The sequence below is a fragment of the Fukomys damarensis genome, unplaced genomic scaffold, assembly GCF_012274545.1.
Source record: "Fukomys damarensis isolate Sample0158 unplaced genomic scaffold, DMR_v1.0_HiC HiC_scaffold_20, whole genome shotgun sequence".
Classification (NCBI taxonomy): Eukaryota; Metazoa; Chordata; class Mammalia; order Rodentia; family Bathyergidae; genus Fukomys; species Fukomys damarensis.
The window spans coordinates 28,874,506-28,896,832 of record NW_022900932.1 but is presented as its reverse complement, the minus strand read 5'-3'; the positions used below and the strand labels follow the sequence as shown (position 1 = coordinate 28,896,832).

Here is a 22,327-nt window from a genome sequence, read left to right as displayed (position 1 = left end):
AATGGCAATAGGCAAGTGGGAGTAATGAGGGCCCCACCCGTTCTTTAGAGAACAACACACTGCTTTCCTGAACACTCAAGATTCTCAGGCCTCAGTATGATGTAAATTAAGAAACACTATCTTTCCAAGTTCCCTATAACCAGGCTAATTCCGGTATAGCCGCGTACTGAAATATTTGTAACTTTTTAAAAGAATAAAGGTCAAAAGAGATGTAGAAAATACCAGAAAGTAGTCCTTAAATATTGGCTTATAAAAAAAGCCATAATCCCTTCAAAAGCTGCAGGTAAAGGCCGAAGTGCTAGGACACAGCATAAATAAGAAACAAATGGTGTTGACAGTAGGCAAATATGAAGAGGCAAGAGGAGGAGGAACACCTGCTAGTGACATCACTCTAGAAAGTTATGACTTCTAAAATCTGTTCGTGATCTTACTGATCAGCAACGTGACAGGCTAGTCATGACATTCATACTATGGAGTAGTAAAAATAATGAGGTGACAAGTTCTGATTAAGATTTTAATGTGTAAACCTCAAGGCATAAATAAAAAGTCACGAAAAATATGGTCTCAAAACAAGTGACTAGTCATCTTTTGGCATGCTTTGTATCTTTACAAGTTCATATAAAGCATATCTTTTTTTTTTTGTACCAGGGATCAAACTCAGGACCTTGCGCTTATGAGGCAGGCAGAATCACTAAGCTAAATCCCTGGCTAAATCACATCTTTAATGTGTCTGTGTATATTTGTATAATTTATTGAAAAAGTAGGGGAGATGGAGAGGAAAGAGGAAAATTATGTATTGAAAGGAAATATATTCATAAATTATTAGATATGTAACACTAATATGAAAGAATATACATGAAAAAACATTTACAACATTTTATTGCAGTTACAACTCATGAACCTGTTTCTTGCTTTTTCCTTTAAAAAAGAAAACTGAAATACAGCCGTAAAATGATCTTAGCTGAATACTTGAAAACTGATAACTAAAGACCCCAGTGTCTAGAGATGGCTGCAAGTGGGAAGGAAACTAGGGCTCTCAATAATCAGCTGCTACAATGCCCTGACTTGTGGCTACCACTGTGGGTGTCTTTCCTAAGGCTTCTGATTCTAAGAAAATGATTAGTATATATTAAAATTAGGTTTTCTTTCATAAAATGTTAAGTAACTATCATTCAATTACATTCAATTCAATAATGTTTGGTATTGAGAATCCAACATATGGTCGGGCTCAACTAGTATCCTCTGAACAGAGAAATCAATTGGGAATTGATGAGATTCAGACAACTTTTCATACCAAGGAAGAGTATAATTCTTTAAGTCTTGCTCTAACATGTATGTAGTTGCAGAAACTGGTTGTTTAATCATTTTATTTTTTATAAAAAAATAAGGAAAGTGGCTCTAATCTTCCTACTTTTAAATCCATAACAAAGCCTAGTACCTCTATGTGTTTATAGTTCAAAACACTGTTTAGTGACTGTTCAACATGAATGAAAAACTCATGAGACTATAAAATTCCCCTGACAGCTCTGTGCTGCAAACAAAAGAAGTGTACCACTGAAGTCTGATTTACAAGTGGTAATAAACTGTTTAGACAGTGGCAATAAAATCTGATCATGTAAAAATGAACAATGCTAGTATGATTTGCAGGATTGAATTTATATGTACTGAGATTCTTTAATTGTCCATTAGGTCAGAGAAGGGGAATATATTACCAAGAATGTTTTGTTTCCATTCTTTAGATACAGAGAAAAGCTCAACAAAATAATTTACATCACAAATGTGATCCCTGTATCACATTCACACCCCAGAGTCCCCAGATCCTAATGCAGGATGCCCCAACATGGCCAGACAATAAGAAACACCATGAGTCAACAGCACAGATTCTGACTTGGCAGCCTGTTGAGCATGGAAATCTATTTTTCACACTTATTTCAGCAGACTCCATGACTTGACATTTTTGGTAAACAAAGTCTTAGTGAACTCTCATCCCGTACCTGGCCTTAAAAATTCGGAACTCAAATTATTATTGAGAATATAATAACTGGCTCTAATGACTCAACTAAAAGATCATTCCATACAAGAAGAGAAGTGGATGGAGCAACAACAACAAAAAACCTATTATTGTACATTTAAATGGTTTTGTTTTTTAAAAGAATATATTAAAACACTCCATAGTTGCAGAGGGAGGAGGAATGATATATGTTGCTATAATGTAAACAATGAAGCAAAGACAAAATTGAATCTAAGAGCTTTTTACCTAAAGGAGTCATTTAGAATGGCATAGACTAAAAAACCCTGAAAATATTTTTCCCTATCCCTCACTCTTCTTGTTTTAATATGTGACTAGTAAAATTTTTACATACATACACACAAAGGACTAAAAGGAAGAGTGAGGAATATTCTGAAATAGGTTGTTTTGGCCCCCCCAAAAGGGGTTACAATTTACATTTACTGAATTTTTACTCTACGCCAGGTCAATTATTATTTTGCTTACACAGCACTTTAGCCACACAGGTATCTGAAATTCAGAGGACCAGCAGATGGCCCAAACTGACCTAGCTGGTTAGCTGAACAGCAGAGTAGCACAAAGGTCTTGGAAAGGGGAAAATGACGTCACAGGCATGGACTTTAACCACTATTTAGTATCTTTGCAGACTGCCTGGCACATGGGTAGTGGTTGATCAATGGATGAGTAATGAACAGATCTTCAAACACCTTGGGTGAAAAAGGGGATATGATTTCTAATTGGCCTAATCTATAAACAGAAAGTCCTACCTCACTGATTAGTGGTAAACTTCTTAAGCCACTAGTAATTCGGTTTCTTTATTTGCAATAAGTGAGAGCACTTCCAGCAACTGAGGATAATGAAACCCCTTCTAAGTACAAATGGTTATGAGGGTCCTTTCTACAGTGAAGCATAAATAACAGGACAGAAATCACGTTCCAAAAGATTACCCTTAAAGCTTTTAAATAATCACTGATTAATTTTGCCTCATGTTTGCATACTTATGATAAAATATCTCAATAACTTGGTAGAATGCAGAAACAACTCTCTTTCTTGTACCAAATTAGGTTTGTAATTACTATCTGTGTCCTGGTTAGGTCTGAATGTGAGTAGGCCATAGAAGGAATACAAACGAACTCAAGGTTGTACATTAGATGGTTTCTATACTTAAGGTTTGAATACTAGCCAGGTAGGTGTTATGCTTAGTTTACTCCTCTACGTATGGAGTGTTTGATATTGGGGGATAGAAAAAAATGAAGTATTGGAACGTTGGCATTCAAAAGGCCAATCTAGCTAGCACGGGTATGTGGAAAATCATTGAAAACAAGTGCTCAGAGTTCAAATCCAGATGTGCAACCCGTATCCTTGACCCTTGGACAAGTTCCAAAACATCTAAGCCCTGTTTTCCTCTCCTACAAGATTAAGATAAAATGTTTCCTTTGGTGTGGACATGATAAATGACACAAAATTCTGGTACAATTCCATTGATGCAGGAACTTATAAAGGTAATGTAATCTCTCCATCACACAGCTTTGGAGACAGGAGAAACAGAGAGCAAATCTGTAGTGGATCTAAGGGAATACACAAGTTGGATTTTTTTAAAAATCACTCTCTCTGCTTTGTGTGTCTCTACAAAGTGTAGACCTGAATTACAATTTCATTCAATTTTTAAAAGAAAAATTTCCAGTTACAGAAAAATAAATCACGTAACTTTGGGAAATGAAGAAAAGATAAATTTATAATATTCAACTCTGGCTTGTAGACCACGTGGAATAATATAGCACCAGTAATACAGTCATTGAAAAACTTTAGGAAATGAAGGGAGTCATTTCTCTGTAATTAAAGTTCAGTTTCATCTGAATATACAACCTCTATAGCAAGCTCATGCAATTGTTACAGAGAGAGAAAAAAAACTTAAATGATAAAACCTGGTCCTCCTTCTTCAGCATAAATTTAATATATATATGTGCTGCTGAAGCAAGCACAAGCAGAAACTTAATAGATATCTTCAATTTAAAAAAAATACAAAAATAATAGTTTCATCAAAATTTAAGGGTAGTAGAAAGGCTTCATATGCCTCATATAGTTTTCTTCAATCCATATTCTTATGTCTATGTGGATCAGTGTGTTTTATGTTTTTAACTATTTAGAGTAGAGGTATTTTTTATTATTCATATTTATACAATGAGTTAAATGTTAATGATGCAGAATGTCTGGAAGCAATGATACATCTGGTTGTTTCCCCTCCGGTTTTAGCAATCCATGTAATTTGGGACAGTTTTATATTTTAAAACTATTTTAAAATCAATTCTAATCATATGTTTATGAGGGGTTATAAAAATCAAGGAGATGTGACTGACTTTTGAACTGTTTTCAGAGAAGTTTACGATTACTTTCTATCCCATGTACAGAATAAATATAACTTCCCCAGTCTCCCTTTGCATCCCAGACCTTTTCTACCCTTTCTTCTTCTAGAAAGTTGCTTTCTCTCTTGGCTATGGGTCACTGAGTGACGGAGGTAAGGTGTTACCAAAAGTGGAGCGTACTCCTGGGTAAAAGTCATCAATTTCTGCACTCAAAAAATTATAATGAAGTGCCAATTCTGCACTGAGCTGGACTGAATATAACGGCTGTGCCATCAAGGACCTCATGGTCCACCATGGAAGGTGACAAGGTTCCAGGCAGGTACCGTGACGTACTTACCAGGTCGACCTAACAGTCTGGGGGTTAGGGAGGCTTCCTGGAAGAAGAAAAGTGGGGAAAGGGAATCTGGCTACACTGGCACACCATTTTAACGCTTTCCTTCCTGACTGCAGATGGAGAGACTCAGAGTCTCTCCATCTGCTTCTCTGTATTTTCCCCCAAATTCCACACTTGCACATTTTTGCACGTGTGTACAAATCAAAATACAGTTTTCAGGCAGTTAACTCCATTATGTCACTTTTCAGCCCTCTGTTTAAACTATTACTCCTGCATCCAAGAGAGAAAACAATCAATTAATATAATCCCATCTTAAAAGGCCAGGACAAAGTCTTAAAGTTCAGCACCACGAATCAGTACCCAGCACACGTGGAGAGCAATGAGCTCCCAGAACTCGGCCGGGTGTCTCTGGCACACAGTCTATACCGTCACCAATGCAGAGCAATGAAGCCTGACACCCAGCCTCTCCGTCCTGCCACACTGTCCTGCAGCTACAAGTCCCCCTGTGCCAAATGCGCTCGTGGGGTAGGGCATCAGATGTCACCACTGTGTCTCTAGGGTTTGAGACATCTGATTGCTGGCAAATCAATACGTACAGACATATAAAATGTAGCATTATTAATTCATGCTTCCTTGCTTTTATTCACCTTTCAAATAGTTATTTCAAGTGGTTTTGGGAGACTGTTCTGATACAGTTGTGCCTTTTTGCAATATTACAGTCTTTAATTTATGCAGCCAATTTAAATTCCAGACTGAAAACAGGCCAGTGTTTTGTTAGGATTTAACTCATTTATTTCAGTCTTTAAATTTTTGTTTATATTTTTATACCTCAACCACAATCCTAATTTGGTCACCTTAATTTTTTTTTTAATCCTTTGGAGTTTTTCCAAAATTACTGCTACTAGAGTTTTCCAACAGATGGTGCTGTGTACAAAATAAAGCTGCACATTTTACTCTTTAGCCCAACTGCGCCTGATGACCTCACACTTTTAAGATTATGCTTTATCTTATGGTTGGTCAATTAGAGACAAGTCAAACTGAAATGAACCAAAGTGGAAACTTTTAAATGAGAAGTCAGAGCCTGACATATTGTTGGTATAGTCAGATAAAACTGGAAAATTTATGTTACATAAGAAGTATCAATGTCTCTTTCCCACTAATAAAATAACATATTCAACCTAACATACATCGTCTTAAAAACATCCTTTGCTCTCACATGAAAGTCAAGCAACGACAAGTGAGAAATGTCTTTCTAGCCTTATAAAATTAAGGAAATCCAGCAACATACTAACTGTTCTAATCCAGTGACTAAGATTTTAAAATGAAAGCATGCTTCACATATCTCCGAAGTCTTCCATGTGATACTTTGCAACAATTATGATTTTAAAACCTTAAAAATATATAAAACTAAGTCTGTGCACTATCCAAAGCAGTAACCCCCAATATAAATGTAAGCTTCATGCATAGTTTGCTCTTACAGCCACACTAAAAAATGAAAAGGAACTCATTAAACTAATTTTAATGATTTTCATTTAGCCTAACATATCCAAAATGTTATAATTTCAATGTTCAAGCAGCATCAAAATTATGAATGAGATACACACTTGGAAAAGGGCAGAAACTTTCGTGTAGCTGGTGTGTTTTAAATGTGTAGCACACTGTTTTGTATTAGCACCATCTTAACTGCACTCCAGCCACATGCTGGTACCGACTGTACTGAACAGCAGACTAGAACATTTCTCAGGCTCTTTGATTTGTAAAATAAGGTCCTCTAAGAGGAAGAGTCTATTAATAAATACTCCCGGGTCCAACATAAACACAAACTGCAAAGGATCCCTTGCAATCTGACTTTGGAGGCACAATTTTTAACATTTTAATTCAACTTTGTAAGGTTTTCATTAAACTTGCAACATGGATTCAATTTGGTGCAATATTCAGTGATATGGATGAGGGAGAACATTTGCATCTTTCAGTGTCTTTTTGCTCTCCCGGGAAAACACTAACTGATAAGGGCACAGGCAGACTCTGCTATGAAGGAGAAAAGTTGCTCCTGCCATCTGATACCTCGCAGCAAAGGCAGGTTCTTTACACCTAAACCAAATGCCCTCTTTGTCATTCAGCCTCTTACTTTAAAAAAGCTTTGCTAACACGCCTGTTTTCTCAGCTTTTCTCCCAAGGTTTGCTTTAGGGGGACAGAAATAGACCTTAATCCCCTCTTTTTTCATATCTCCAGGTTTTTAAAAATATATGCCATATCTTTCTGAGTCATAAAAAACTGAGATTCTCGATGGAAAATGTAAATATCAGCAGGCATTTTTGTTTTACCCAAAGCACTTTCACAGGCATGCTTCATTTGAGAAGACAAAGAGGCAAAGGACTGCAGCATAAGGACAAGTAGGTGTAGACAAGAGGTCTGATTTGGAAAACTAGATCTATTGACTATTTTCTGACTGGTGGTGGCGGTGGAGATGTATCTAGCTCATATGGTTGTACAATTTGGAAAAGGGGATCCGCTTGGAGTAGACACAACTATACAGGTACATGGGCTTGGCCGGCAGACAGCAGCTCTGAGGGAATTCGAAAAAGGGCCCCTTTGGGCTTAAGCCAGTGTTGGAGAAATGGGACCGGCAAGTGGGAGAGGAAGGATTTCCACGTGCTCTCCTGTGCAAGGAGCTGCGAGTGACTGAACACCAAGTGACTGGTTCTCATGAGGCGGGCATCGTGGTAGGAACTATGCAGGTGTTGGCTCAACTATTGCTCATTCGTTCCCCAGGAGGCCTCCTTCTGCTACACACTTAAAGCTTAGAGAGACTGTGTACTTCGTTAGGATCACACAACTAGCAAGAAGCACAGCCAGGACAGGAATTCTAGTCTACATGACCACCACAGGACACTGGTCGAATCTCCTCCTCCTTGAGTCTGTCTTTCCCTGAAGTCATTCTGACAAATCTGCCTGTGTTTACACTGAACCGCTGCAGAACAGATCTGATCTTTATTGCTCTGTTAAGGAAAAATCACTGATCAAAATATTGGCTGAGATGATTTTAAAAAGTAATTTGGTGTTGGAAATTTCAGACAAGACTATAACAGACCTGATTATTAGTAGCTTATAGACCCGTTATAAAAGAGCACACCAAATTCCCCTATGGAAAGGGGAGTTTGAAAAGGAGAGAATGTGATGTTTATAATGTGATGCACATTAGGAGAGACCAATTACCATGGATGACAGGTAAAGCATAATTTTTATGACCTAGGGAAATTAATAAGTTAAATGAAATAATGGTAGAGTAATTTTTTTAAAGGAAATTTCAAACAACCTGGTGCTTAGACTACTTTCAATAAGTTATCTTAGAGCAAAAAAGAGGGTGGACACAGAGTGGAGAGGAAAGAACATCATAAAAAACACACAGCCTCCTACAAGGCACTTAGGTTTCTCTCCCCACTATAATTTTCACTAGTTAGACCTATAAGAAAAAACCACAGGCTAGCTTCTTTCAGGGGACAGAGTGATTTCTATTTTTGCCTGGCTTGGAAGGAGGCAGTGCTCTGATAAGAATGAAGTGTCTCTGGGGCTGGGGAGGGCTGGTGGGAAACGGGGCTCGAGTTTGATATGAATTTGGCTCAAGCTTCAGTTACAAAACATGTGCTGTGGTTCTTTCATAATTATTAGTTTTGAATTTAATACACAAACAAAACCACTATGCTAACCTGAAGTATTTACATTTCCCTTTTATTGTCTAAAATGGAAGCAAAGTTTATCTGCTCTTTAAAAATGTAGTAAAGAAACTCCATCTTCTATTTCCAAGATAACACACAGAATCCAGGACAGAGGATTATCTCACTGTTTCTTTAAAAAGTCTGACAAATACCCTGAGTGTGGCAGTGTCTAGGACACCGTTTGTCTATACAAAGATAGGACTAATGCCGGTGTGAAAACTGGTTTGTTGAAAACAAAATGAAGACATCTCAGCACAAAATCATGGAGGTATACGCCCTAAATACACCTTAAATTAAGCAAAAGGTCTGTATTCGCCTGATAGGGTGTATACTGTACACGCGAAAATGAAGGAGAATCTAAAATTAGAAGACTCCGTGTTTTCCAGAAATGCACTGTCCAGACAGAGAGGTACTGGCTATATGAGGTGTATGAAATTAAACAAAATTTAAAGTTACCTTCCTTGCGCACTAGTTCCATTTTAAGTGCTCAAGAGTGTTCTACGACTAATGGTCACTCTACCAGGACAACACAGAAAACATTTTCATCATCATAGAGTTGTGCTAGGCAGCCAAGGCTTCAAATAGTCAACGCTCCTCCAGGATACTGTTACTTTCTCCAAACTTTTCTAAAGGCAATGTGCCTTTACAATTTTTTTTTCTCCTGGAGATTAATATTAATGAAGGTCGGGTCAGAGGAAATAGACTAATGAGACCTTTCCTCTAGTCAGGGACTTACTGTATGGGGTTCCACCTCTCTGCTCGCTCGCCCAGGACCGGCGAGTGCCGCTCAGTCCTGTGCCAAACGCTGGTGATGGGAAGAGGATGAAGGGCAACTAACAAGGGAGCTTCCGGTTTAAAAAGAGCATGGAACACGCTACATTTAAAGAAATTGGCAACCACGTTAGGAGTTGCTCAATCATGGTTTCACGAAAGTATTTTTCATACTTTATTTTCCCTAAAACAATGAGACAGTTATCATCCGCAGGAAATGCATTTCTCTGCTCTGCACTTGTCACTACTAAATCATCTTCATTTTTTTTCAGCATTTTCACAAGTGCTAATTCGTTTTCTTAGTGTATATTCTTTTAAAAACTTTAGGTTTGGGGGTACATTTTTGTGTAGACTGATATATGTTATTGTTTATAAGTTCAGGTAATAAAAATTAAGAAATTTAATTAGCACTGATGTTTCTGTCTGTCAGAAGTGATTTGAGGCTGCAGAAAGAAAGCAAAGCAAATGCTTGGAAAATAGGTAAAACTAGATTTCAACCCCAGCCCTGATACTTAGTAAGGTAACCTTAGGTAAGTTACTTGATTTCTCTCAATTTCAGTTCTCTTATCTTTAATGTGAGAAGAAAGCCACTGAATTCGTAGTGCTGTATTTTCTTTTTAAATTTGCATACAATATAAGGACACTTATCTGTCCCCATGAGTGTGGGACAAACTTTCTAATTTCTCTCTAGCATGCTATAAGGACATTTTCAAAATTCATGGTGTGGGGGGCAACTATAACTTTTGGTGAGACAGTCAGCATTTTTCAATAGAATGCATGTGATGATAATCGGTATTTATCAAGGGTTCAATATGTGCCAAGGACAAGTGCTTCACCTCATTATTTTACTTATTCTTCTCAGAAGTAGCCCTATGAAGCAAGGGGAATAATCTCTGTGTCACAGAAAAAAACAGGCTCCCAGGGATTGAGGGGCACAGTCAGTGTCATCCTTCAAGAAGCCCTGTTTCTTCTGTGCATCTCCTCAGTTCACACTCTGAACCCAGGAGAGACCCTGCCGGACGTCCTGCAAAACTCAGTGAATTAAATAAGACTGAACTTTATGGAATAGGAATGATATCTCCATCAGCTGCTACTGAAAGCAGCTGCTGGCTTTGTAGTGATTAGGAAGTAACAACAAAGTACAGATCACCTAATATTCTTCGCTGCAGCACTAGATGCCATGAAGTTGGTCTCCATTTTGTTTTTCTCCACATTTTAGATTCCCCCACCCCCGGTACTGGGAGCCAAACTCGGGAATTTATGTTCACCAGGCAGGTGCAGTACCACTGGGCTAAATCCCCAGGCCCCTTTTCATATTTTTAAAGGAAAACTCTGCATCAAACATTTACTTTCAACACCAGTCTATTAGAAATGTCTCCTAGGAAAAACTGCTTCAGTTCTTAAAAAGGTGTGTGAGAAAGTGACCTACTCAGCTATTCTTTAACCTGGTCTTACTAGGTTAAAGAAGACATCAAAACACCAGACACCAATAATTATCCTGCAACTTATTTTTTAGAAGCAAACTGTGGCTCAGGAAATACTAAAAATTCATGAAGGGTACTAAAATAAGCTGGGAGAAAATTAAATGAGCTGAAAGAGTCTAGAAATAATTCCAAGAATAAACTGTGAACTTATTTTCTGAAAAGTGTCTCTATGCTTTAGAGAGACACCATTCCCATTTCATCTTCACCTTATCTGTACCAGGGATCGAACTTGGGACCTTGGCCTTGAGAGGCAGATGGTGGCACCACTGAGCTTAATCCCCAGGCCACTTTATCTTTTTTGTTTTGTTTTGTTGTTGTTTTTTTTTTGGTACCGGGGATTGAACTCAGGTCTTTGCGCTTGCAAGGCAGGCCACCGAACCGCTGAAAAATCCCCGGCCCATCTTATCTGTTTTTTAATGGGTTTTGGGTTTTGGAAAGATTGATATATTTAATTAAAATGTTAAGTGACATAAATACAAGCTTAAATATCACACAGCTTTCTCGAGAAACCCAAAGTATGAATAAATTCAAGGGTAAAATGTGAGCTAGATCTTCTGCAAAGAGGAAGGAGAACAAGAGGTGGAAAGAGAGCAGAGGGAGGAACGAGGGCTGTAAAAAGAATTACGATATGTTATGTACATGAACCAGCTCCCTAAGATGAGTGTAATCTTTACGTACTGCAAACATGTAGTAATAAAAATGAAAATGTAAAAAAAAAAACCTGAAAGAATCACCAGACCATTCAAACACCTGTACTCTGTATGTGTGTGTGTGTCGGGGGGTCAGATTAAACCAGCAATAAATGCTGAGGAACTTGTGATATTTCATTTAATCTAATCATTTCTTTGACCTCTGCCTGCAAACAATCACAGAATCAAGGAGCCATCGTTATTACCTTCATCCATGCCATTAAGTAACTCAGTTAAATCTTCATTTTTACTGTCGAATTGATGTTCCTTCCACGTTTCACCATTTTCACTTCGAAGAACAATGAGTTCTCTCTCTTTTCCTCTCATGGACCCAAAGTGAGGGATTTCCACTATGACAGGGCTAGAAAAAAAAGTCCACATTATTTTGGTATCAGGTTAAACATACTTAGAGTATCATACTAAAATATGACTCAGTAACAGCATTCATTGGATAATCAGAGGTGCCACTCAGGTTGGGAATGATTTCAAAGCTGCAGAATCATTTGCTGATCAAATAATAATATATTCAAAGCCTGAGAACATGCCATTATTCTCGTTCACAAACAATTCTTGAAGGCCTACCATATATTAAGCATTGGATTTAATGGGGGCAAATATTCAGAACATATGAATAAGAAATCTGAATCAAAAGTTATTTAAATAGGCCATAAGAAATAAAATTGGTCCATTTCTTTAAAAATACAATAGGCATATTATACAAACTGTTAATGACTTAAAAGGACACAGTCATTTCTTCTTTAAAAAATTCCACAAATTTCCTAATTTGAAGACTGTTTTTTTAACCTCAGCAGTAAAATGATCAATTTAATAATCTATTCCCTCCAACAGTCAGTTTCCATGACTTTCGTGCCCTATGTAGTTAAGACAGTTTCTATGACTTTCAATTTATGCATAGCAGAGTCATTTTCTGGCTGTAATATAACCTGTATAGGAATATTATAAACCTTCTGAAAAAGCAGTTGTTGGCTGGAAATCGTGACAGAAGAATATATTAACTTGTGACAGTGTCCTTTTGCAACGAAATGTAAAAGAATGGCTGCAAATTGAAGACAGCCAATCAAGCCATGAGACATAATTTTGTTAAATTTTAAAATAGGATCAAGACTAAAAAAGATGAATGGAAGTAAGCAGACCACAATCACACACAGTTTATGTAGTTGGATTGTGCAGCTTTATTTTATGACATTTAAGTAGACAGTATCGTTATTCTCCTACAGAGGTTGTATGTAACCTCACCTCCTAGCCTATGTGTTTATGTATATGCAGTAACAGAAGGAACAGTTAGACAGGTAGAGCATAAAAAGGGATAGTTGTAATAGAATCATGAATATTCCATTTCTTACAAATATATTCATTTAAAATGGGGATGATAAATATGGCCATTTCACTTTTGGCAAAATAATTATAATTCAAATCAAGATTTAAAAAATATTTCTACAATACACTCATTCTTTCACAGGTAGAAACAAAAACAACTATTCCTCGGGGCCAATAATTTCAAGTTATTAAGATATTAAGAGTTTTTAACCATGCCTTATAATTAGACATTACACATTATTTTAATTTTTTTTAGAACAAGATACAATCTTTGCAGGTTAATGTTTCAGATACTGTCTCTGTAAATATTTAAGGAATGTGGCTCAGTGTATAACAGTCAACGATACTAGAGAGAAGGTATGAACAAGGTCTTTGACCAAAGTGAAAGCCAAGCATAACTTTTCATAACAGGTTTCTTCATGCAGGTTGCCAAGGCAAATATAACAACCAAATAAACAAGCGAACAAACAACAAATACCAACATGGTTCAGCTTAAACAAGACAAAAACAAAGGAATTTAACAACTTAAAAGAATGTTCTGTCTGCTACCTATTTAATTCCCCTTAGATATCTTGTATTCCCAGCCCTTTTGGAAATCATTTTACTTATTGATAACATTTCCTTCTCAAAGCACTAGCTTCTATAGTATTCAGAAAGATCTAATCATACACACACACACACACACACACACACACACACACACACACACAGACATACAAATATCACTTATAGCAAATGTTGATTCAAAGCCTGCAAATACCTTCTCTTACACTGGGTTAAAGACTATCAGTCTGGCTTAAAAAATATATGTAGCAGAAACATTTCAAATTAAAGAAAGGTATACAGAAGCACAAAATTATGAAAGCAGACTGCTTGCGGTGAGTTCCACATGCTTGAAAAGCACAAGATAGGGAGCGGTGCTACATAGAGTCAAGCCACTATGGGGTTATTTTTTCTTTCAGTGACACACATCAACTGAAGGCAATTTAAAAAAACTTAAAAAATAAAAATAAACTTAAGACAGGAATAAGACTATGAGTGTGACAGAAAAAAATTGAAAATGGAAAAAAAATTGTAGACATTCTGTATCTTGTCTATAAAGGTCCTACCCAATAAATTTTGTTCCTTGAGGCCCAAGCTGCAGGATTCGGCTAACCAAGCTCTCACCCTCATTTACAGGGGGAGGATTAGTAGGAAGATGCAGTTTACTGAATAACATCCATGCAGCAGGAAGAGAAACAAGAAGGGGAAATCGTGAACAAACTGCCAGTCACGACAGAACCTGCCTGATTTGCACCCAAGTGCCACCTCAGAGAAATAATTAGATTTAGTTTTCCTTTTTGTAAGATACTATATCACAGTGGACTGTGTCCCTAAGAATTCTCTGTCAGAGGACATGTCCCCAAAGTAGGCATTTATCCAATGAGGTTATATGACTCTAGCATTCGTTTATTTTCCCTAGAAATGGTGCCTTGACTTCCAGGGGCCCAAGGGGTTTCCACGCACTCGCTGAGCAGAGAACATGCTTCTGGTTAGTAAGAGCCTCGACCAGCAAACTGAGTTACAGAAGTATCAGCCTTTCATGGAATCACATAGCTTTGTGACATTGGCACTTCACAAAAAGTACCCTCAATCCGTTCCAACTAAGGCATTTCCATAGTTAACGGAGAGTTACAGGGTGAAAGAAAATCAAAGATACGGTAATAGGGCCAGGATTAAAAATTGACAAAACTTACCCTAAAAATTGTGCCCCTGCAGGACCCATTTCTACCAGCCTACTGGCTAATCCCTCTCCTTCCACCATGGGGGGTGGGTTGGCCAGTTTATGTCTCTTTACCAAACGGCAGGTGATTCGAGTGGGGGCTGTACATTTGCGTGGAGGAATGATGATTCTCATTCCGTGGTGCCGGCTTCCCCTCATGGAGCCACCTCTTGCATCCACCATAAAGCTAACTAGAAACCTGTGGGGAGAAGATCAGAGGCCAAATCAAGGAGAGAAATAAGCCATCTTCACGGCAGGTTTAGAAATTAAATGTCAAAAGTTTAAAGCAATTGACAATATAGTTATCATTTCTTTAAAGACCAACTAGTAGGAAATATGGTGGAGTCACATCAAACATGCATTTCATTTGTGCCCTGGGAAAAAAACTGAGACACATTTGTTTTTGGTGGAACACTGCCCACTTCTCAAAAGCCAACTACTTTATAAGATGCTCACACTGAAGGAAGTGTGAATATCTCAAAACTGGAATAAAAACCATCTATCAAAGGGACAGTCATGTATGTAAGCCCCAGTACTGTCTGCAGTTTTTGTTGGTGGTTTATGGTGTATTCAAGGGTTATTTTAACTATAATTAGTTTCTACCATATGCTGACTGTGGAATCTCTCTAACCTATAAGTAAGATGAAGCTCCACAGTATGACTTGACACAACTCATAAAAAAGGGGGGTATTTAGTTATACCAATGCTCTAATTTTTACCAAGGTGAAACAGCAAATGAATAGATCTGCTAAAATGATTTTGATGGAAAGGGATTAAATCTTTTTAGTAGAAACACAGACTTGAAAGCTGTTTTAATAATAACCTACATTTGAATATTTTATATAGCAATACAAAAAAATAAAACTTAGTCTTCAGTTTTTATTTTTTTTGAGACATAGTATTGTTGGCCTAGAATTCACGATCCTTCTGCCTCAGGCTTCTGTACGCTGGGATTACAGGCACTGTCTTTTTAGAAAATATCTCCAAGTTACATAATTTGATCGCAGGCCTTTTTATTAAGGCTAAAAAGGAAAAACAATTTATGTAGATATAGCGATGTAACAAAATTAATTGTGCCATATCTGAGTAAAACACAGTGGAGAATCCTTGTTTTCTGTCCTGTATAAGTTTGACCATTATTGCTAGAGTGACAAGCACTTGGTGAACACAGACCAATGGGCCATCTACAGTTGAACCAGGTCGTGTCAGAGAGGGGAGCTCCCACACATATCCTCACATCTAATTTTCACATTGGAAAATATACTTATTATTAGAACAGTGCCAAATATCAATGCTTAGAAAGTTGTTTGAATTTCTAAAGTCCATTTGGAGAAAAAAAAATCCCATCCATCAAAATGCATGGGCTAACCTATCTGTGTTTAGAAATGGCCAAGGTGAGACTAGATTACTAATACTAATGCATGGATGGACAGACAGAGATACATAATGACTGTAGGTGAACAATCTGGAGAAAGTCAGGAAGGTTGATCAGGATCGATAATAAAATGGTACCAACTATCGCTTCTTGGCCTTTTGGCTAAGATCAAGTGTAGAAAACTGTACCAGCAACCAAAGTATTAGAATCAAATGGACAAAACATTATGGCTAACATGATTTTAATGACAAACTGGAAGAATTTCTTTCTCTGTGTTTTGCTTGGCACATAGAACACAGTTGGTGCTCATTAAAATCCATTTATTATTTTAATACTTCCAACTTTATAGGCCAACAGACTCAGGAAAGGTAGGATTATATGTAAAGATGAATACATATCCTATTATTCAACAATATTATAAGAAATAATGATTTGTTTTCCAAAGCCATTTTCTACATTCTATGCAAAAACAATCACGTGACACACTTCATAGAAACAAACAGCAACACAGTGACTATTAATATTTAAACCATGAGTTCTACAAATGATCCTAAAATTAATACATGGATAGTTCTTGTTTTGTGAACAGCAGAATGACAAATGCTGACATACTACAGACGCTGACACAGTCTGGGAGGAAAAAAAAATGACATAAATTAAAAACACAAAGGGATGGTTCACATAAAGTACATAGTTATCACCTTGAATCATACTGAGGAAGAGCAGAATAGCTGCAAAATAATTTAGAAAGCAAATGGGAAAAATTAATAGGTAATTAGCAGCAAGCAACAGAAAATGTCAATGACAAGCAAAGAAAAATAAAAACTATCCGAAAATGAAACCATGGCATTTGGCATTTGTGGACCAACCTGGAAATATATCTTCCTTAAAGATCTACATAAACTATTCTACAGAGTTGGTACTAGGGAAATGTTTTCAAGTGTACAAGAAGTCTATTTTTTCCTTTTTAAGTAAATCAGTCCTTTCACTTTGCCACACAAGTCACCATCTTCAATAAAAATTCAAGGGAAAAGGGAGATAAATTGTATATTCTGACTTCATCATCTTTGACGTGTCAGAAAGTCTGTTTCTGATTGTATTTTATTTTGTGTTCTCAACTAAATCAAGAGCCTTTCCTTGCTATGTAGAGAGTACGGAGTGATGGTCCTATAGTGTCAGTTCACCACGATGGAGTCCAAACACTCTCCAACATGTGTGCCATTAATGGTATCCTTGCCATTAAAGGTATTTTCTTTGAAAGTGTGAGTTTTTTGCTTTTACAATTTTAGGCCCACATCTAATATAAATCATGTAAATAAATATTGTAGGCCATTTAAAATAATGAATACTCTAATACTTCAAGGTTTCTGTGAGTTACAGAATTTCAATATAACGATTCAAAGGCCACCAGGCAATTTATAGTTTACAAGGTACTTTTATAGAAATGACTGGCATTTAAATAGTATGTTGCATTGATTTCTTTAACTTGTGGTATCAAAAGGCAAAATTCTATAATGATGATACTTTAACCCAAGGCATTTCTGGGTGTCAGACTTATGACCTATAAAAGGGAGACAATGAGAAACACCTATATCACAGTGTCATTTGAAGGTTCAAATAAGTATTAAATGAGACAAGTACATGTAAAAGATGCAGCACAATGCCAGGCACATGAAAAGAACTAGGACAATGTTAGTATTACAATTGATTTCAACTAGAAGCAGCAAAAAATACTTTATGTAATATGTGACACTTTGTAAATGTTAATTATTAACTATTTAATTTTCAATCATCCCTTTTACTGAATCACAATGTATAGACTAAATGCCAATTCCAATGTTGTGAGGTAATCATTATTTTAAGAGATTATCTCTATACTGTGTATGTAGATATGAATTATTTCAAGTTTGAATTACCTAACTGGTGAAAAATCCAGTATCTAAAAACATCCTGATTTATCAATTCACCTATCAAAGCAAATTAGCTTTTAGCCTCCTGCCTTAACTTCTACAACTTCCACTGGCCAAAGAGGCAGCACAGAGAGCAGCCTCTTGGATGTGGTGTTTACTCAGCACTTTTGGGGTACATATACACATACATTTGTAAATTTGCTTTTTGAAAGTGAATTTCTTTCTTTTAAAATTTAGTTCTTTTTTTCTAATTTTTTTTTGGGGGGTGTTTGAGACAGGGTCTCACTATGTAGTTGACTGACACCGATAATATGTGACACTTTGTAAATGTTAATTATTAACTATTTAATTTTCAATCATCCCTTTTACTGAATCACAATGTATAGACTAAATGCCAATTCCAATGTTGTGAGGTAATCATTATTTTAAGAGATTATCTCTATACTGTGTATGTAGATATGAATTATTTCAAGTTTGAATTACCTAACTGGTGAAAAATCCAGTATCTAAAAACATCCTGATTTATCAATTCACCTATCAAAGCAAATTAGCTTTTAGCCTCCTGCCTTAACTTCTACAACTTCCACTGGCCAAAGAGGCAGCACAGAGAGCAGCCTCTTGGATGTGGTGTTTACTCAGCACTTTTGGGGTACATATACACATACATTTGTAAATTTGCTTTTTGAAAGTGAATTTCTTTCTTTTAAAATTTAGTTCTTTTTTTCTAATTTTTTTTTGGGGGGTGTTTGAGACAGGGTCTCACTATGTAGTTGAGACTGACCTGGAACTCACTAAGTAGCCCAGGCTGGTCTCAAACTCACAATGATCCTCCTCCTGCCTCAGCCTCCGGAGTGCTGGGATTACAGGCGTGTGCCACCATGCCCGGTTTAATTGTAATTTAATACAATTTAATTGCAATTGTATTTCAGGAACACAGAAGGCACCAACTGTCAACTGGAAGTTCTCAAATTTATAGTTTTTTTTCTTTTAAGGAAAAGCATACAAAACACTGTTTGTCAAGTAAAAGGCCTAAATTGCACAAGAAAAAGAGGAAGCAAAGCATGGTGTGCCAGCCTATAATCCTAGCACATGGGACACTGAGGCAGGAGGATCACCTGCTCAAGGCCAGCCTGGGCAACTTACTGAAATTGTGTCTCAAAATGAAAAGGGTTGGTCATGCATGCAGCTCAGTGGTAGGGCACCTCTAGGTTAAATCCTCAATACCACCCTCAAAATGGTATGAGAATACCAGAGCTTAACGCTTATTTAAAAAGTAAATATTTGACTGAAATTTTTTCTACCATTAGATGGGAAGCACAAAATCAGCTAGGTAGGCAGTTCATGAGGTAAATTAACAGAAAGACCTATTTAATTTTAGGCAGAAGAAAAATCAGATACTTAGAAAAACAATTACATTAGACCAGCAAAGTAAACTGAAGAAAAATGACTGTTTAAATATTGTTTTAATTGAAAAGGAAAATTTAAAACTTAAGAGATCAAATAGATCTTCTAGAATAGAAGGAAAATAGAAAGGAAATTTTGCTGCACAATGATTTAATTTTTTTCCAACATTGTGTTTTTAGCAGTAAATAGATACACAGATTTGCCTAAAAATATTAAGTGATTTATATATGCGTGTAGCACTTACTAATGCATATATATTCATGCATGAAAACTATCAAAACTACAAGTTCAGAGCTACAGATAACAAATTCAATGTTAATTTAGCAAGATAAAAAGCGGGAAAGTGCCATTTAGGTTACTTACCCAGAATGAACAGGGCTTGAGACAAGGTTCACATTGTCCAAGGTGTCCGCAGCCCAGCTATAATGTCTAAGAGAATCTGAATCGAATTCCCTTGTGAATGTTAGATGCTGAAAAATGAAACAGTGTATCATATCACTATATTGCATACAAGACACTGGTTTTCTTCACACACACACACACACACAACTTATCTTTATGTCTCTAAAAGTCCAGCTAGATTAACATTTGAAATAAATAATTTAGAAATTCTCCTCCTTAGGTCTACATTAAAGTCTAAGTGCAAGAATATTAAAAACAGACTATTATACACTCTGTTATTTCAGTATCTTAAAAAAGCACGGTTAGGTAATTTGCATGGTGAAAGCAATACTATCATGGAACTATTTCCAAAGACTGTAAACATTTCAACACAGGTCCAAATTAATCCTACAATAACTGTAAAATCTTTTTCTTATTCTCAGAAATAAAAAATAGAGCTTCTGATTCCAAGTTAGACAGAGTTGCTAGCAGCAGCCTAGTGCTTTTGCCAAGTAAACTAGACAAAATACAAAAATTGTATCTGGCATCAGCAGAGGGGAGTGGAGGCCCTGAGAACTCAAAGAATTCTATGTGAAACACGGAAGACCTTGAAGAATTGAGGCGACTCTGTGTTACCATTTTTAACTTGGGGGCATTTGTCACTAATGCAAGCAGAATTTGGTCTTTGTATCCAACAGGGACCAGTACTGAGAAAGGCAAAGACCAGGAGAATTTTGGTGAAGACCGGGTGGCCTCAAGCAAACTATACTTTTCTGCTAAGAACATTTGCTGAGTCAGGGGGCCATGCAGAACAGGAAGCTGAAAACCTAATCAGAAAGATCCCTGTAAAGTATAGTGGAGCTTCTGGGAAGTTTCATGAGAAAATGATTTCAGAGTTTAGAACATGCAATGAAAAGTGGGCTTAAAAGTTCATACCAGAATTTCAAATCAGGATGCCAGGACATCCTATAAAATTAGAGTCAGGACAAACCAGTAGTTTGAGCTTGACTGGATTAAAATAATCATCTTCTTTGTTGGCCTAACAGACAAAGGGGGTGACCTGTCTCTAGAGGAATATATCCATCGGGCATGTCTACAGATTTTCATACACAATGTCCAGCATAAAATGAAAACCTGTCAACCAGGACCAGAGCACATGAACAAAAACAGAAAGGCAAAACTAAGCCAAACCCGATAGCCTTTATAAGCAGACTCATGGGTCATCCAGATTTTGAGGTAAGCTAATAACTTTGTAGTAACTATGATTCATATGTTTAAGAGAATAGGGGGAAAAACACAAAAAAGGTAGAGAATTCAACAGAACGCTGGAATATACATAAGAATCAAATGTGCATCTGTTCGATTCAAACTACACCACCAGTTCTTGACTTACACAACAGAAAATGGGGTTACTAAACCACGTATGAAAAATACACATAATGGAAGATAGGTTAAAAAAGAATTGAAAATAGTATGAGACATTTGGAACACACTGAAAAGATTTACTCTAAGTGTAATCTAAGTGTAGATGAGAAAAAAGGCAGAAGATGCATTTTAAAAGATAATGGCAAAAAATGCTTCAAATCCAATGAAAAGTACTATCTCACAGACCAAAACAGTTTCAATTTTGTTCTGATAAAGAGCTCCTTCCAACAACACCACAGTAAAATAACAGTCCAGTGTCTAAAAGCACACACATAGGACAAAGACACTAAGAGAAAAGACATCAGCAGGAAAACAGAGGATTGGTTGAAAGAGGATTTCAAAAGTGATGTGCCCTCCACAAACCCATGACTGAATTATCAGTTGTCACACCCACCATCACCAATAATCCTCGCAGAAGACTAAAGGCATAAAGACCAGAGGCAGAAGACTAGAGAAAGGCATCATACTGAAAGAATAAATATGGAATGCCCTGGCCTCTTCCTCTCCTGACCTCTAGACATTAGGGACAGAGAGGTGCTAGGCTGAAAGTCAGAAGTCTCCAAGGATTCTGGCCTGCCCATTGGAATTTCCCACTCAAATCTTCCAGGTATACTACTAGTTTGGAAATCATTCAAAAAGCTTCTAATGAACTTGTTATCGAGCAGACAGACAAGGGCCACTAGACAGCTGCGAAAAGCCTAATACGAAAAAACATGCAAAAAGAACAAATATAAACTGGAGGAAACATAAGCTTAAAATTTATTAATGCTCAGAGAAATAGGAGATCTTTTTATGCTTATGAAACAACAGAATGTTATTTTTTTAAATTGAGAAAAAAAATCTTAGGAAGTATGTTATCATATAAGTTGAAATAAAAGAATTTCTAGGAAAAGAACTGTAAAATAGAAGAGAGGAAATTAAGGACACATTCTCAGTGCTGAAGACCTGAGTTTCCAGACTAAAAGGATCTACAAGTGGCAGGCACTGTGAATGAATACAGACTAAGCTATGGCACAGCAGCATGAAATTTTAGAACCTAAAAGCAGAAACAGTCGCAGATGGTACAGTTCTATCACACTTGACAGCAAAACTGACAGCAAAGACTGTGGATCAATTCTTTTAATGCAGTAAGAGGAAACAATTTTCAACTCGGAATTCTGTAATTAGTCAAGCCAAGGATGCAAGTAAGATATTCTCAGGTATATAAAACCTCAAAAAAATATTGAAATATGGATTTCACCTAAATGAAGGATTAAACCTTTCCATTTAAAAAGAAAAAGAGGAAGAGGTGGTGGTGGAAGAGGAGGAGGAGGAGGGACAGCAGGAGCAGAAGCAGGAGCAGGAGGAGGAGGCGGAGGGAGAAGAA

General features: G+C 36.8%; 1 protein-coding gene across 24 annotated transcripts in view; it reads right to left on the bottom strand.

The window, feature by feature from the left end:
• Positions 1-22,327, bottom strand: part of Ank3 (ankyrin 3) — a 316,318-nt gene that overhangs the window by 61,211 nt on the left and 232,780 nt on the right. For all 24 annotated transcript variants that reach the window (XM_010602930.3, XM_033766574.1, XM_033766575.1 and 21 more), the window contains 3 exons: positions 19,519-19,625; positions 14,441-14,665; positions 11,573-11,727 (listed from right to left, as the gene is read on the bottom strand). In XM_010602930.3, coding sequence (XP_010601232.1) covers positions 11,573-11,727; positions 14,441-14,665; positions 19,519-19,625 — 487 coding nt within the window. The remainder of the gene's footprint in view (positions 1-11,572; positions 11,728-14,440; positions 14,666-19,518; positions 19,626-22,327) is intronic.